The sequence below is a fragment of the Diadema antillarum genome, unplaced genomic scaffold, assembly GCF_040938485.1.
Source record: "Diadema antillarum isolate AM-2024a unplaced genomic scaffold, OU_Dant_1.0 scf00000120, whole genome shotgun sequence".
Classification (NCBI taxonomy): Eukaryota; Metazoa; Echinodermata; class Echinoidea; order Diadematoida; family Diadematidae; genus Diadema; species Diadema antillarum.
In genome coordinates, this window is record NW_027271009.1 from 2,237,342 (window position 1) to 2,255,844 (window position 18,503).

An 18,503-nucleotide genomic window follows, 5' to 3' on the forward strand; every position below is an offset into this window, starting at 1 on the left:
ATTAAAAAGAATAACCTTCTAATTCCATGAATGCATCGAGCTGAAGAAGAAGTCAATAAATTCAATAAGAATTGATTGAATTCAATAAGTTCGTAGTAAAAGCCTTAAACTGCTCAAAAATCATCAAAGAGATTAGAGGATTTGAGGACCCGTAGATCTAAGCAAGTGTTTCATTGGACCATATTTTCAGGAAATTAGAAACCGATGGAGTGACAAGATGATTGGTTGGGCATTACAACCTTGCAGGAAACTGTCAAACTTTAGTATCAGAATGGAATCGCACTATACCATAGTTGCAATACGTTGTATCCATACGATGTATAGATAAATCATGAAGTACATCAAAATACCTTGTCAGAAATAGCAATGTATTCACTCTAATTCAATGTACCTGATTTTCTTCTTCAGTTGACGTATACATACGATCTTTGGGGAGTCTTATCTCCATTCTTTTTCATGAAATTGAGTCATATTAGCGTATTGGGTCCCATAACATGATATCTATGAGAGCTTCCTCTCTTAGCCCTATTGCTTTTAATTACTATAGTTCATTCACGTTTCCTTCAAAAGAATGTTTACGATTACTGTATTAATATACGGAGACTATAATAAACTTGGAGGAGTGATATACCTTCTCCGTTGTTTCGTTGTATCTCGCGCGGCAGTCGTACACCTCGTCTAGGCCTTCGACCTTGTCGCCTTTTCCAAGTTCCGTGGTGCTCTCGTCAATGATAGCCATCGTGGTTGCGAAGGTCTCCGTCACAACCGTGGCTTCCTCGCCGCTCGTCGGCGTATTCGGGTACGTTTCATCTTCGGTGAACTGATGGTTGGTCGGAGTCGCATTGTTGGAATCGCCCGTGTCGCTCATGGCTGTTTTCACCCCAGGAGTTGCTGTGACGTAGGAAGAGTCCACGCCACTCGGCTGGTATGTCTTCGGCCACGGGTAAGACAAGTTCCAGGCGTTGTCTGCTTACATTTAGATGAACAGATGATCAAAACAAATAGCAATAACCAATATTCATATAGCGCCTTTTCTATACAGGCTCAACTCAAAGCGCTTAAACAACTTCGACAAAATACAAGAAATCAGCAAAATTTACAAAACAAAACAAAAGAAAGAACAAAGGAAAACAAATAAACAATGGTCGACTTTAAACTTGTCAGATCATTAGCAGTGGAAGTAATTATTGAAAGGCCTTACTTTTGAACAAAGAAGAGAGAAAGGGACACAGACAGACAGACGGGAGGGGGAGGAAAGAGAGCGGGTTGACAAAATTAGAAAACAAAAGGCAGGAGAGAGCATTAAAGATCACAGTAATCTGGAGAGTTTCCCCCTTCTTCTCTCTTCAAAACAACAACAACAACAACAACAACAACAACAACAACAAACAAACAATAACTACCAAACGATCAAACAGACAAGCTAACAATCGTGACATTGGAAGCCTAATTATAGATATCATTTGATATATGTTAGAATGCCTCTTTTGAAAGAAAAAAAAAAGAGTTATGTGTGTTCTCGTAATTCGTCACAAGAACAGCTGCAACAAAAACAACAAACAAACATCAAAAACCTAAATCGAAAATAATGATAAAAAACACCCGAGATCTGCACAGAGTCGAAGAGGGGCTTAGGTCTTCAACTAGCTCTAGTGTTGCAAAAAAAAAAATGAAGCGGGATTCTTTACGTGTTTGAGCTTTGGCTCTGCTACATCTAATTATCAGTAAAATGACGACAATAATAATGAACTTGCTTAGAGTACGGACAGTCACGATCATGATAATGGTAATGATAATTATAAAAAACAAGTGATAATAACTTGTAGTATAACCTCGTATCAAAATAACGATTAAGATGAATAAACACTCTTAGAATTGATGGCAACAACAAAAATGGCTACGCTTATGTTTTTTTCTGGGGACTAAACGATTTCTCTCACTCGTAAAGCCAAAGTGGTGTCCAAGGTCACCGATCGTAATATTACAGGGGGCCGTGCTGTTCAGGCACGATGCGGGGTCCGTGTCATTATCTCCTCCGTCGCACACGATGTACCACAGTCCACAGTCTGTATCGATGACTAACTTTCCTTTCAGGAGGATCAAATCTGAGGAAAATCGTTAAAGGGGAAATCCGGTCCAAATATAAGTTAGTCTGTTAAAAAAGGAATAAAATCTAACGAGTACAACGGTTAAAAAATTGTCTGAAATCGGATGAAAAATAAGGAAGTTATGACATATATTGAAGTTTTGCTAACTTCTGCAAAACAGTTCTTGTACGGTGGATATGAATATGCAAGTGAGTGAGCTAACCATGTCATAACCTCACAATTTGCATTGATCCTGTACAAAAAAAAAATAAGAAAATTCAATGTTTCTGTCACTGAAGTCTGAAAAATGATGTTATTCTTGATTGAATAACTTAAGAATAGTGATCAATTGGATATGAGCCTCGGACCTAATGGAGTTTGAATGAAAAACGGGAAATTTCTAAATGTGCAAACTATATGGCAAGTTGTGAGGGTATGACATGCTCACTTTTCCATTTGCATATTCATATTGACCGTTCAAGAACTGTTTCCTGAAAACTTAGCGAAACTTCAAAATGTCATAATTTCCTTATTTTTCACCCGATTTTTATCAAAATTTTACCGTTGAACTCGAAATATATATATATATTTTTTTATCAGACCAACTTATATTTGGACTGGATTTCCATAAACATAAGGTATCGGCCCTATTCATCTCAAGCATAATTGCTCACGATGGTGGTCTCCTGCATTCAATTATTTATGTTATTTACTGGAAAATATTTTATATCTCTTTGCATATTTTGTACATCTTTTCTGCACAATACAATTGCGTATGTTTATCTATTTGTGTAATGTTATGTTATCATTATTAATTACTGCATTTGTTATTGTTTGCTTTTGTGCTTTCGAAATTTGTATTCAATTTGTATCTGATTGTATGCATAAATAAATCAAATCAAATCAAATCAAATCAAATCAAATAAACATGAGGAATAGCTTATGTCTGATATAAATATGACATATGATAACAGTAAAATGATAAGTATTAAATTTGCTTCCGTGTTATAGTCCTCAGCCTCTCTCTCTGTCTCTCTTACCATAATATTATTATTATATATATATACACGTTGCCCTATTTACCAACGCCCATTATGATACATTGCTGTAGAAAATAGAATGATAAAAGATTGATAAATAACCTATAAAAATTGGAACTGCGCAGATGGGGTTCACACAGTCCTAACCCCCCCTTCCACATTCTAAATCGAAATTCGTAGCTTATATGCAGCACTCATATTTATTTCAATATTCTATGCATTGATTGACCGCCTTCATCTGAATGCATGATATGCATCAGAGCAACCACATTGTCCATGTGCGCCGGTGTCCTGGCAATGTCTGTCACCATGTAGTTTCTATCATTACATTACGAAGAATTGCCTCTGAATACATCCGAAGCATGTTGCATGTTGTTAATTCCGCAACCTTGCACCTTTTGAATTATTCATTATCGCGTGTATCATGTATTTTTTTTTTGCCGAAATATCTGACGTAGTGACCATTCTGTATGAGACAGCACAGAACGCTTGTATTAAAGTTTGAATGCATTTTAATCAGCTGGCTTACGAGGTGGTTGTTAACGTGTTCCAACATCTTGCTGTCGTTTTATGGTATAGTATTTGTTGTTGCTGTAGTAGTTATAGTACTAGGTGTTTCAAAAAACATTTCCCACTTTTGATTCTTAATAATTCAAAAACTATATATCAAATAACACTGTCATTGATATGAGTGATAGCTGAATAGTGTACAATTTAGTTGAAGGTGGTTTAAATATGAAAGCATAATAAGTTTCATGAAATCCATGATTAATTTCACAGTTAGGTTCCAGACTTTGCTCTATTTTCAACCCTCTGTACAAAATTTCACTTTGCACAGGGGTCAATGGGTGTGTATGGGAGTGTGTGGTTAACACCCTGACAATGGTCCTGAACAATGGCCAGGGTTTGAATGCTTCATTATTTATTCATGAGAAATTCCACTATCACAACTAGTCTTTATTCAGCCTCTGGCAGTATCTGTGTAAAGTCAAACGCCTGTCGATACTGTCGTTGAGTCGCGACAGTGCTCTCCCTACTTCTGAAAAACAAAATTGCAATGAATACCTTCTGTTCTATCGTAAACGTGGTGACAGGAAGTAAAGAAAATCAATTAGTCAAGAGTATACACTAATGTTGTGTATATGGAGCCTCAAATAAATCTACTGTGAAACAAATCGCCCCAGTGATAAATGCTGCTGAACTCTTTAACAAAAATGATCTCTTTTTATCGAAAAAGCGAAAAATTTGTCAGACTACTGTATTTAATATTATTAGTAAACAGTTGTATTAAAATGAGGAACGTTAGATCATTTATGCTTATTTATATCCCAAATTTAGTGATATGTGAAGCAAAATTTGAAAATGATTGCCAGCTGGAATGAAATGTGGTGTTTGCAAGCACTTTACCGTGCATGAATTCAGACTAGCAGTGCCCAGGGCAATCCACATGAATTATTGATTAAGCATTCATGTGCCAGGGAGCGCCAGACTGACGCCTAGTCAACAGGTGGTTCAGGCATGTCCATTGTTCAGGGCCATTGTCAGCACACACTCACGTACACATCATTGGTTCCTGTGCGAAGTTCAATTTTTGTGCAGAGGGTTAAAATTTGACCAAAATCTGAAACCTTACTTCAAAATCAATCTTAGATTTAATGAAACTGATTGATGCTTTCACGTGCAAATTACCTTCAACCAAATTGTACACTATCCAGCTATTACTCACATCAATGACAGTTTTATCGGATGAATAGTTTGTGAACTATTAATGATCAAAAGTGGGAAATGTTTTTTGAAACACCTAGTATATAGCAGTAGTAATAGTAGTAGTAGTAGTAGTAGAAGTAGTAGTAGTAGTAGTAGTAGTAGTAGTAGTAGTAGTAGTAGTAGTAGTAGTAGTGGTGGTAGTAGTAGTAGTGGTAGTAGTAGTAATGGAAGTAGTAGTAGTGGTAGTAGTAGCAGTTATTGTAGTAGTAGTGGTAGTAGTAGTAGTAGTAATAGTAGTAGTAGTAGTGGTAGTAGTAGTAGTAGAAGTAGTAGTAGTAGTAGTAGTAGTGGTAGTAGTAGTAGTAGTAGTGGCAGTAGTAGTAGTTATTGTAGTAGTAGTAGTAGTAGTAGTAGTGGTGGTGGTAGTAGTAGTAGTAGTAGTGGCAGTAGTAGTAGTAGTAGTAGTGGTAGTAGTAGTAGTAGTAGTGGTGGTAGTAGTAGTAGTAGTAGAAGTAGTAGTTGTTGTTGTTGTGGTTGTGGTTGTTGCTGTTGTTGATGGATATACAGGAAAATGGAAAATGAATGAATGAATGAATGGATCTTCAAAACGTACGAACAGGCAAAAGGAGTAAAAACAAACAAACAAACAAACAAACAAGCAATTCTTATGACTATGATGCTATATACGCTCTCACTCTAGGCGCACTCATCATCCGTTACCTTTACTCAACCACACACGAAAAAACTAGCTGGCGATGCAGCTTTCTCTTCGTCTGCTCCTAAGCTGAGGAATAAGCTCCCTCCTCTTCTCAAATCATCACCAACACTTGCTCATTTCAAACAAATCTTGAAGACTTATCTATTTTGATGTCCCTATGTGTGCACTGGACTTGTACTGTCGGTGCCTGGTATTTTGTATATATTTTATCTCCTATGGCGACCAGGGATGACATCTCATAGCGCTTTGTATCCAGTGGAGAAGGCGCTCTATAAATGTCTACTATTATTATCATAAAAAAAATAATACCGAAAAGAGCTGTGATGGTTAGTGCATTATCGTTGGCTCTCAATCTTCAAATCCCCAATACAAGTCCACTATAACAGCAGCTGTAGTGCTCCTTTACACCAATGTTTGGACAGCTCTGTAACATCACTACTGCATGCGTAGTCCTTCACAGCCGACTGTTCCAGCAGTTGTTTGTTTCTCAGAAGTTAATTGTTTCCTTTGTGACTATCAAATAAGTCAGACTTCAGCTTGATCCAAATTAGTTACAGAATCGTGCCCATATACGGTAATGAGCCAGTACAGTATACACGAGATCCGCCTGACTGGGGCAATCGCATTAAAGGGGACCTCCGGATGATTTTCAGACTTTTACATTTGACTAACTATAAATTACTTAAACTGAGTACAGAGTTTCAGAATTGTTAGTGATTGGGATGAGGAATGAGAATGTTTTTAAAATCTATAACAAATTGCAATGAACGAGGATGATGACATAGCAGCCTCACCAAAGGAATGCATGAGCTGGGGCTCAAGGAAGCAGAACAAAAGAAGAAGGCATGCATAAATTTTTCACAGGTGAACCGTTGAGCAAGCGGTATTGTAATGGAATTACACTGCTACATTTCTGAAATATATGAGGCTGTGATGTCATCAACACTGTTCAGTGTAATTTGTTTAAGATTTTTAATTTAATGGTTTCTCTGCTCAAGGACCACAATAAATTCAACAAATCTATACATGGGGCTGTCGATTTATGTATTAAATGATGTGAAATTATGAAAATCGTCCGGAATGCCCCTTTAACATTTCTCTTTTAAAGAGACCTAAGATCTCGCATGTACTAGTAAAACAAACCTCGGTAAGGGTATACGATCCAAGTTTTAGCAGTCATGTTTTCATTTTAATATAGATGTCTTTCCCTAGGGTACATAATAACTGTCTTCAATTATCATCGAAAGGTACTTAGCTATTGGTTGTATCTACTCAGGTGAAAAGAATGCGCCATTACCCTTCCACTATTTTTGTATACCGTGCAGGTTTGTGTGTGTGTGTGTGTGTGTTTTTTTAAATTAATTTTCACCCTGCCTAATTGATCGGGAATCTTGCCTCAAAATTAATGAAAAAACTATAGTCTCTTCAGTTTCCAGTGAAGTATTTCAAACTTAATCCTTGTAGCAACGGAAGTATATTCTGTTGACGGTCATCAGCTCATAATTGACATCTTTTAACGGCCAGCATGTGGTTATACCTTAGTCAGAAATGATAAGTGACACCGATATCCACTTAAGGATAAATTGATTTCATTGCAAAGCATGCACATTGCATCTAATGCATTCCTTTCTTTAAAGTTAATGGCCTTGTCCAGCACGACTCGACCAGTATTAAAAAAAATGGTCTCCTGGCCATGTCGTTAATGATTAAATGATGCACTGGTGAATGCACTGCATAACTAGGTCATATCTTACTTCAAGCTTTCATTGATTGAATCATCTTTTTTAATGACCCTGCAGCATTATACATCCGTAGAGCAGGAAGGCAGCATACATAATACATCTTATAATAAGGTCTGATGGGGGGGGGGGTAAGGGGTCCATAGTGTGTGTGTGTGTGTGTGTGTGTGTGTGTGTGTGAAACTTGTACATATTTCATACTAATTGAATTCGAACTGGCCGGCAGAACAATCGCTTCCTCGAATCTGCTCCCCGTAAATCATGTCAATGAAATTGAAACAACGGCAGGATTACACAAATACATTGCAAGTGCTGGATTAAATACACAATGCTTCGTCATCCATGGACGCGTGGAAACATAAGAAAGTCTACATAATTTACTGAATAACGGAGGGAAACTTCGCGAAAATCGTTCACGAGCTTTTCGACGTCTTTAAAGGAGCTGTTGTCATCAATTCAAGGCATTTGATTCTGTGCAGTATTCCTACATTATGACGTTGTATGACGTTAACAGGGTAGACCATGATGACGTGATATGTTGAGTATATAAACACTGCGATTGGTCAAGAGATTACATTTGGGTCTGTCTGCAGTTCACCATCGCCAAGGATCGCTGTTGCGACACGGATTGTCGCCCTACACGGATTGTCGCCCCCGGCTCGGGGCGACAATCCGTGACGGAGTTGGCGTCACGGATTGTCGTCCCCGTCACGGATTGTCGTCTGGCGACAATCCGTGACGCTTGTGCAGTTCCCAGTTTTTGACCTCGATGGCGACAATCCATGATGGCAAAAAATTTGTTGCGACACGGATTGTCGCCCCGTCAAGGATTGTCGCCCCGGGCTTCGGGGTGGTTGCTCCGGTGTTAAGCTTTGGTGGGATGGGTATGACTGGTAAGTTATGCGTGTGTGTGTGTGTGTGTGTGTGTGTGTGTGTGTATTTGTTGTGAGCTGCATGGTATGTGCTGTGTATGATTTGTAGGTGCGTACAATAAGTGACTTGTGTATGAGTTTCCGTATTGTTTTGTGTGTGTGTCTGTGTGTGTGTGTGTGTGTGTGTGTGTGTGTGTGTTTGGAGTATAATAATACAATATGTAGAAACTGTGCATGTGTGGTGGTTGTATAGTGGTAGTGGTTTGTTTGTCTGTGTGTATACGTGTGCCTGTATGCGTACGTGTGTATGTGTATAGTGGCGTATGTGTTTATAAAAGGGTATGTGATGGTGCGTGTTTGTGGGCGCAGTTTTGTGCCTGCATGAGCATTTGAGGGGTTTGGTGTTCGTGGGCTACGTAGGCCCTACGTATGTGTGTTGTGTGTGAGCGTTAGTGTGTCTACGCAAGGCCCCAGTCACATAATGCTCCGCGTCCGGCGCGCCGGACGCGGAAATAAGTCATTTTTTTCTGCGGACACCCGCGGATCCCTTGCTGTCACCAGAGCATTTTTACAAAACATACGGAAAAAAATATGCGGGCGATACGGAGAGATACGACCGAATGCGAATACTTGCGTCCACTTGCGGATATTCTTACGAATTGGCACGTAATTTTGTTCTTTCAACTTGCATAAACTGCCGAATAGTTCGGAACACTTGCGGAGAGTTGCGACTATTTACGGAGAGTTGCGGATATTTTTGGATAGTTATAGATTGTTATAAATAATTATGTACAATATGACGATCCCTGCCAAGTCAATGTATTATGACAGCAAATTTATCCCATATTGGACTGTCTTACATTGTACACTGGCGAAAACTGAAATTGAACTTACGTACAAATTGTTAAAAGTTTTCGCATTTCTTTAATTTGCTTTACAGTAATAAAAGATATATGAAATTTTGAACTTGAAGTTTGAATTTTATTTGTGCAGCTCAAATATGGATAAACATCATAAATGTAAAGACTACATAACATAATTATACCACAGATAGAATACGATCTAGATCGATAAGTTAAACAGAGTAAGAAAATATTACTTACAGTCATGGAATAGACAAACTGTGGTTACGCTGTCATTGTGCAGCGATATTCATGACTTTCTGGGTTATGTTAAGGAGATTGTTATAATAAAGCAATGCCTATTACATTTCCAGAAAGAAAAAACCACATTAAGACATTCGGACACCCCTACCACACCCAAATACAATTTAAAAAAAAATGTAATATCCATGGAGCGTAAAGTGGGTAAGACTATAGGAACATACAAACTCGTTCTCATTTTATATAATAGTTTATCGCTGTCCCACACCTTCCCGGCCAAAAAAGTGAAAAAAAAATGCTGTCACCTCATCCCCAACCCATAAATTGCCTTCCGAGTTTCGAAAAATATACATTCAAATAGTACAAGGAAAAAATGTTCAGCACCAATGGTCAAGCGATGTCATGCGTATATGGGTGCCACCTAAAATGACCATTTGTGGGAGAAATTTCGTAACTTGACTTTGCGGTTCTGCCTCTCCACCGCTCCGAGTGTGTTGTAGCATTCCTTCAGGTAAATGCGCTGCAGCTTGGCAACACGAGATGTGTGGCTTCCCACGCGTCTCTGTGTTCCCATGCGAGTGGAAAACAGAAAACGTCGAAGGACGTAATCGTCTACAGCATCCCCTGTACAATTCCCTGTACCTAGAGGTTCGTTGATCCAAAAATGAAATTCGGAATAACGAACCGTCGAATAAAGAACCTCGGACTAAAGAGCCTTCAGAATAACGAACTTTTGCAATAACGAAATGTAACCCCCCTCCCCACATACACACACCCGAACCGATACCACATTCCTTCCTGATGAAACGACTTCCCAATGTTGATAAATAAGACATAACGGACCGTATGCAGAAAAGCAGCATCCGCCCGCACGCAAGCACCACTCCGAATTCATAAACAAATCCACCAAACAAACTCATCAAAGTCAAAGCTGCTGATAAAATCAATATCAACGTTTATGCCAGCAACAGCTTACTAGGTATCCCTATACCCACGCGCAGCTAAAAAACACATACGCAAAAAGCTGACATAATAATAACATTCTTCCATCACACACACACACACACACACACACTCACGCACAAACGGACACTAAATTATCATGTGCGCGCGCACATACACACTTCCTTGAAACCTCACCACGACTTTTTACATGGCATGTAGCTATGTAAATTATGTGTTAGTATTTTAATGACTATGTCCAGAACGATATTACCCAGCAAAATGTGCTTCGAGGGCGGGCGACAATCCGTGCCGCCAAATCCGTCAAGGATTGTCGCCCCCGAGCCGGGGGCGACAATCCGTGTAGGGGCGACAATCCGTGTCGCAACAAACGCAATCAATCAGATAATCGTAAACTTCTCTTACGTCTGTATGACAATTGTCTGAGTTTGCGAGAGACAGAATGTATTCTCCAAGTCCTCCACGTTAATTGCTCTATTAATAATGTTTAAAAAAAAGATGGGAGAGGGGGGTTCGGGAACTTGTAATCGTCCCAATGCATACACAATTTTGCCTATATAGTTGATATGTAGCTGGCTTCTTTAACTAAAAATCGATTAAGTCATAAGGCTAACAACCAAAGTGTTCCGATTTTTTTCCCCCGCGTCTCTTTGGTGTCAAGCAAGACCGTTGTCATCAAATTCGTTATAAGGAGTGATCGCAATCTCTCCCCTCATTACTAAAATTTGCGTCAATTGATGATGCCATAGTCATCAGTATTTTTGATTCATTTTGCAAATGTCGCATTATTCTCATTGCGTTCATCATCAGTATATATCACTATTATTATATTAGTATCTTTCTATATCTCATTATCTTCATTATCGGTATATATCATTTTTATATATTAGTATATATCATTATTAATCACAATCATTGTTTCTTCTACCAACATGCAGTATGCATTTCCGAGCATTAATCCAAACTAAACTTTAGAGGAAAGATGACGTGAACACATACCTGAACAATTGTGATTTGCATCCGTAGCTGTTGACAGCACCTGTTAAGGTGGAAAAATAAATGATAATGATACTGATGATGGTGATATTACATTGTACTGGTATTGCTGCTGCTGCTATAAACAACAACTACTACTATTGCTACTACTACTACTACTACTACTACTACTACTACTACTACTACTACTACTACTACTACTATTACTACAACTACTATACTACTATTAATGCTACTACCACTACTACTACTGCTACTACTGCTACTACTACCACTACTACTATTATTACTACTACTACTACTACTACTACTACCACATGTACTATTATACATGTAATAATAAAGGCAGTGTTGATAATACTAAACGACGATGTTGTTCCCGTCACGTTTTAGTCAACACAAATCTGTTCGGCGTACGTTAGAGCACGGAGCACCATGGTTAGAGTCATCCCTGTCTAATCACTGACATCAAACCGGCAAAGCTATTTCACAGTGCCTTCACTCCACAGTTACTGTGTGATTGCTAATGACTGTTGAGTTTTTGTTGTTTTCTTTTTGGCAGCTTTTGTATAATTGTTGTTCATGGTAATATCAGTGTATACATTACTTTAGATGAAAGCAACAACACGCGTCAACTTGTTACAGGCTACATTGTTTATGTATTCTGTTCAGTAGTGAATTGAAATTAAATATGAAATAAATACGAAGGGTTAGCAATAAAGTAAACTCCATTGCTGCTCTTTCAGGCAACCCGCCATTTGCGCTTACACTAATTTTACGCAGAAAAGTGTCGATGCATTCATCTTTTTTTTTTAAAGACAGAAAAAAAAGGAAAAGGGGGGGGGGGGGAGAGCTATCACGTATTTCTGAAACGTGCTTGGTACACGGACCTCGAATATACTACACAAGATGAAAGACCTCTTCTTTGACCCCAAATCAGATCCATTTCCAGGAACAGCTGATAGATATGCTTCCATTATATGTGAAACTCTTAGCTGTAGGATTCATTTCGACGATAAATGTTGTTGCCTTTTGTTGATTGGATGGAATGTTGTTTGCTGTTCATTTCAATTCAATTTCAATTTAAAGATACTTTCATATTTCACAAAGTAAAGTGAGACGCAATATCCGGCTTGGATGCCAATGAATCATGATACAAACATAATATAACCACGGATACAAATTATGCTGTCACAAAGCTGAATATATAAGTTCTCGAGTGCATGTGCGATGGCGGTTAGGAGGACCGTGAAATGATAGTGCGACTGCTCTAGTGCTATACTTTGCAATCCAGCAAACTTTACTTTACTTATCAAACACTCAACACTTCTGCCACGAACGCTATCAACAACCTCCAATGACCTAAGAGCGTGGTCATCACGACTGTCCTCCTTTTTTAAAAAAAAATACAGATTTCGTCTTGACTTTCTTTTATACCACCACATTTGAAATTTGACGAATTTGATGGTTCCATATTATTTTTTTTCACTGAGATGTTAACGAACAGCTTCGATCCTTCGTTGCTGCCCTTGAAATCTAGATTAATTTCTGTGATATTAACTCTAGATACTATAGTAAAAATGTAAAAATGATTTCACCAGCTTACGATCTACGCGAGGAGAATTTCTGCATGGAATATTTCATAATCGATGTTTCTAGAAAAGCAATATCAGTTGCAAAAAGAGATGATGTCATCATCTCAAAACCGACTATTTGTATGGAAAATAATTTTATCATAACAGTCACATTTTCGTTGATGATTTAGCAACTACAGCCCTTTTCATCTCCCCCTTTTGATCATAAACAGGAAATAAGTATATACCCAGCCCCTCTTCCGCAAACTTATTTCTATAGTGAGTGTCAGATGTTTCTTAACAAGAAAACAATACTCCAATATATAGGAACGCCCCTAAAACAAACTAACAAACAACAACAGCAACACAACGCCGGCCATGTGTATGGTAATTTATAACGCATGTATTATCATGTCACAGCTGTATGTGTAATGTAAATTGTTGATATTGCGGGAAATAGCGGCCATAGTGCAGACTTTTATCATTCATGGCACCCAAGATGGTAAGATGATCTATGTATAAAACAGGGGTTACCGGGGTTTGTTAATGTGAAGGTGGTACTGGAGTAATGAAGAAAGACAGAAAGAAAAAAAGTAACACACCTAAATATATGGCATTTTATATCCCATTGCACATAAGTATGTTTAACCGATGGGATTACTTGAATATGAAGCATGCGACCGGGAGATGTTTTTCTCCCAACATCCATGCCCAAATAGTATTACTCTCTCATGTCTTACATACTTTTTCGTTCACACTGTTAACATACCCATTATGGTGCACGGTTGCAATCGTGGCACACATCCGTGCACATCGCACAATACTATCGACAACACAATCAGTTAGATCTAAAGCCCCAGCTAGTCACATACATGCCGGATCACCCCAGATCAGATCCGGGGTGATCCGGGGAGAGACCCACCTTGAGAGTAGAGACTCCTTGGGCATCCGTTTAGGTTCTTGGAGGTCCGTGCAGGTCCGTGAGACCAACACGGCAGTTTTTGGAGGTCAAAACATCCGTGGACTTCCGTGTTGCCAGAGCAATCTGGGATGGTTAGTGTGGCTGCCGTGTAGTTGCCGTGAAGGTCCATGTGGCTGCCTGGAACGATCATGTATTGTGAGCGCCGTGACTATCCTTGGCAGTCCGTGACGTTTTTTTTTTTTTTTCACATCAAGGACCGTCACGGATCATCAAGGCATCTACACGAACCTAAACACGGCAGCCACACAACAACTACACGGACCATCATGTTCAAACACGGTATTACAGGGATGAAAACGGTTCTACACGGTCCGTAAGTGACGAGAACGAGGGCTTGCTTTTTTATGATAGATTATCGTCTGCTGGCGTGGTACGTGTAGCTGCCTTGTTGGTCTGTGTAGCTGCCGTGTTGGTCCGTGTGGACGCCCTGACGGTCCGTGTAGACGCCGTGCTCTACCGACATGGACTTTGTAGTTGCCGGGTGGGTCCGGCATGGTCAGTGGAGATCCATGTAAGCGCCGTGTGGATGCCGTGCTGGACCGGCCTCATCCATGTAGCTGCAGTGTTGATACCTTTTGTACAGTTATCCATGCTCGTCGACGCTCCATCCGAGGCAAAACTAGTCCGGAACTCCCCGGATCATCGCCGGAATGATCCAGGGATCGCCGTGTAAATCCTTGAGGATCATCTGTTGCTTAAACTAGCTTGAGGATCTACACGGCGATTTATATATGTTAATATGTAAATCTCCGTGTTTATGTGTGACTGGGGCTTATCGTCATTCTCGTTCACTCGACTAATACCGCGGACCGCGGTTGTATCACCTGTGTTGTAATATCCAACACGATTATAAAATAAACATCTGCGTGGTTGATGGAAGACATTTTCATAAAAAGTTGATACCAAGTTTTTCAATCGATATGGGATATAGGCACCCTAAAGCAAATGATCATTTTATTTCTCGGGCAATGGATACAATCTAACATCGCCAAGGTAATCTTTCAGGTGTCTATTAGCCCTCGACTTCTGCTCGGCCTGATAGACACCTTGCGGATCACCGCGGCGATGTTAATTGTACTATCGCCATCGCAGTCGATGATTATTTGCTTAAGCCCCTTTTACACTTTCACGGATTGCACCACGGATGACCACGGATCGTTGATCCGGGATCATCCGTACTGTTTCCGGTAAGACCGTGTTGACACCGTGAAGTCATCCAGCATTATCCTTGATCATCCGGCATGTCCGCGGAAAAAATTGAGCTTGCTTAATTTTTCATCCCGGACATCACGGATGAAAATCAATACAAACTCTTCCTTGTTGGCACCGTCTACTCCGTGTTGCATCCGTATTCCTTCCTTGTAGGCACCTGCTACTCCGTGTTGCCTCCGTGAAAACATCGGGACGTCCGTATCAGCATCGGTCCATCCGGGATGAGAAATTCGTGCGTTTTGTCAATACAAGCTCAGAAAGTCAATGAAATTTGCTCACATCTTCCCCCCATCAGTACAGCCAATCGACTCCTCTTACTGTTAGTAGGTCTATATCGCATGAGAAGCTTCAGTGACCCACACACATCTTCCTGCTGTCTTTTTTTTTGTGTGTCTTTTGATTTGTCTTAGTTTGTTTTGCTTTGTTTATGTTATGATGTTCCCGCAAAATGAGATTTTGTAACAAAGAGATATGCCTTTATGATGTCGAACAAGCAGATGCGTATGTAGGCTGCTGTAGATTTTCTGGTGTGCTTGTTACAGGTTTACACTTAGCTCTGGAAGCATGTCGCCCGAAAAATGATAAAGTATCAAAAGCAAAAGCAAATGTCATGTGTCAACTCTTTGGGTATATCCATGTAAAGACCGCGAAGGGACCAAGTTGCATCCGTGCTCTTCCTTGATATCCGTGTTAGCTCCGTATCGTTTCCGCTGTGGTCCGCGTTCATTCCTTGTCTGTCCGTGTAGGCACCCTACTTGTCCTTGTAGCTTCCGTACTTGTCCGTGTAGACACCCAGTTGGGATCGTACTCACACCGGCATGCCGCGGCATTGAGAGGAAAATCGATATTTTGCATGCCGGAACACCACGGATGACGATCCGTGGTCATCCGTGAAGCAATCCGTGAAAGTGTAAAAGGGGCTTTACTGTATATAGTGTAGATAACATTTGGGTATAAATATCTGTTCTGAGGAAGAGCATAATAGGTGCTCGATAAACGCGACTTAAACTCAAGAGCACCAAAGTGTGATGTCATGCATGGCCGTATCGCCATGGAACTGGCTCAATACCACCTCACCTGGTGTTTATCGTGTCATGCATGGCCGTATCGCCATGGAACTGGCTCAATACCACCTCACCTGGTGTTTATCGTGTTTATTGTGCGTGCATCTGGTTCTAACCCAATCTAACAACAGACTATTACATCACCACTTTTGTCCTCCCTTGTACAACCCCTAAAAAATAATGAGAATAACGGAATTTGTAAAAAAAAAAAAGAAGAAAAAAGAGTCCATCATACCTAGCTCCTACATTGAGCGCCAAAAACATGATTAAGCCTATATACCCGTAGAGAATGAGCCTTAGCAACCGATGATGAAAGCAACGCGGAATGATATGGTAATGGGAGAGATAGTTAGAGAGTGAGAGAGGGAGGGAGGGAGAGAGAGAGTAATTGTGACACACACACACACACACACACACACACACACACATTCACACACAAGTCAATCTCATACAGAGAAATGAATATTCAAAACGCGCCTTGAAATCAGCGTCGGAAATTCTAGCTGCATAAAAGGCATTTTGTTACTTATATTCTACTCAGCGGCATAATTTACGAACAAACCTGTTTCCATTGCCTTGCAATTTACATTTATAGCGCCACGGTCGATAGAAATGATTGTGAGGGATCATCAAATGACTTATTTCAGCAATCAAAGTGGGGTGTAAAATAACCATGGCTAATAATCATAATGTCAAGAGATGGTACTTAAACTTGGAAGAGCTCTGTCGACGCGGCGGTCATGTAGTCTGTGAATGGCGGTTTGTGTGGGTGGGTGGTTAGATGTGGTCTCTGCGATTCCTATAACGTGTGGTGACTCTCTATACGAGTATTGGTAGCCCGTTATGGAAGTGGCCAGGGAAGGGATTGACATCGTCATGGAACTGCATTGCCTGGTGCCTGGTCACGGAAGACGGCGGCAGTTTGCAGCAACGTAGGCTCTACGACCGTCTTTTTTCCCCCTTTGACTTATTGTTTTATGCATGATTATATATGTTTTTCATTATGTTATCTATTCAATTTTGTTTAAGTATCTGTGTCTATGTTCTTCGTGTCATATGATTTCAAGAGAGTGAGATTATAGGTACCTACTAATTTTGCATTTCATTCGCTTACGAATATCACCTATGGTTGAAGACTTTGCTTCAATGTAGCAGGCAAATGATAATAGGCCTATTATACTTCAAATCGTGGAGAGTGCCACTGGTTGAAAATATGGCTTTCATTTTTTTTCTTTTCTGTATGACTACTAAATTTTATAATCATGCATAGTCTCACGTTTTCCAAGCTTTACAAGTATCTGTATCGAACATCGAACAGTGGAAGATTGATAATGCATTTTTTTCCAGCTTGCTCACAATTATTACTGTTTTGAGAATCTGTACTTGAGATCGTATGCTCAATTCGCAAATTTCTGAGCTCTCTCGGCACGCTCCGTGTTTTATACCAAACAACATCGATAAGAGAACAGTGCAAGAGCTTGATTGGTATACCCGTAAAACCTGCATTTCACCCATGTGTGATTTCAGTTTCAGCTTCACTTTGTTTTATTTGTCCACTTGTACAAATGAAATCATTTGTGACAAAATCAGCAAATTTTCTATCAAAATATAAATAGGTTTACTCCAAAGAAACATTGAATTACGAATATATATATTCTTATATGCATAATATTCGTGCATACTTTTAAAAAACTGTTATCCATGACTGAGTAGACTGCTTGATACCAAATTTCATCTTCTCTTCACTTCTCTGATCCTGACATTGCTACTGAATGTGTCTTGGGTGTGCGCTGCGTGTGTGACAAGAATATGGTGTGTGTATAGTGTAGGGCTGCCTAATTTGTTTTTTCTTTTCATTTCGCACAATATGCCATTTAACGACTGTGCTTTGTATAATCTTGTTTTCGGCCCCAACAACAAGCACTAGATGCTTTAAAGGGGTCCCGGCATTAATTTCCTTAACATGTGCATGTATATAATTATATACACTGTATATCATTGCTTTTGTTTTTATTGTGTACACAATGTACTTTTGATTTATTTTGTGCCGAATAAAATTGAATTGAATTGAAAACAAAATACATAAATATAATAAAAAAGATAATAATAATTATGTGTCATCGTGAGGTATACAGGAGGAGGAGACCATTATTAATAAGCAATTCCTTTGACTTGGATAAGGGCCTCTGACCAGTCAATGTCGAACTTTCTTCTATCAATTAATTTATACTACAAATTCATACTATGAATTTTGCCTTTTTAGAGATATTTTGTCCCTAAATGCAAGAAACAAAGAAAGAAAGAAAGAAACAAACAAACAAACAAACAAACAAACAAACAGAGAAACAACTCCCCATCCCCCAACTCCCCCCCCCCTACTAAAAAAAAAAGAGAAGAAGAAGAAGAAGAAGAAGAAAGAATTCGAATTAGTCTTTGGTGTTTCAAA

General features: G+C 39.5%; 1 protein-coding gene across 1 annotated transcript in view; it reads right to left on the minus strand.

The window, feature by feature from the left end:
* LOC139720091 (uncharacterized) overlaps positions 1 to 13,911 on the minus strand; it is a 48,675-nt gene extending 34,764 nt beyond the window's left edge. The window contains exons 1-3 of the mRNA XM_071631459.1: positions 13,722 to 13,911; positions 1,941 to 2,105; positions 632 to 966 (exon numbers count right to left, since the gene is read on the minus strand). Coding sequence (XP_071487560.1) covers positions 632 to 966; positions 1,941 to 2,105; positions 13,722 to 13,911 — 690 coding nt within the window. The remainder of the gene's footprint in view (positions 1 to 631; positions 967 to 1,940; positions 2,106 to 13,721) is intronic.
* Positions 13,912 to 18,503: the final 4,592 nt, after the last annotated feature.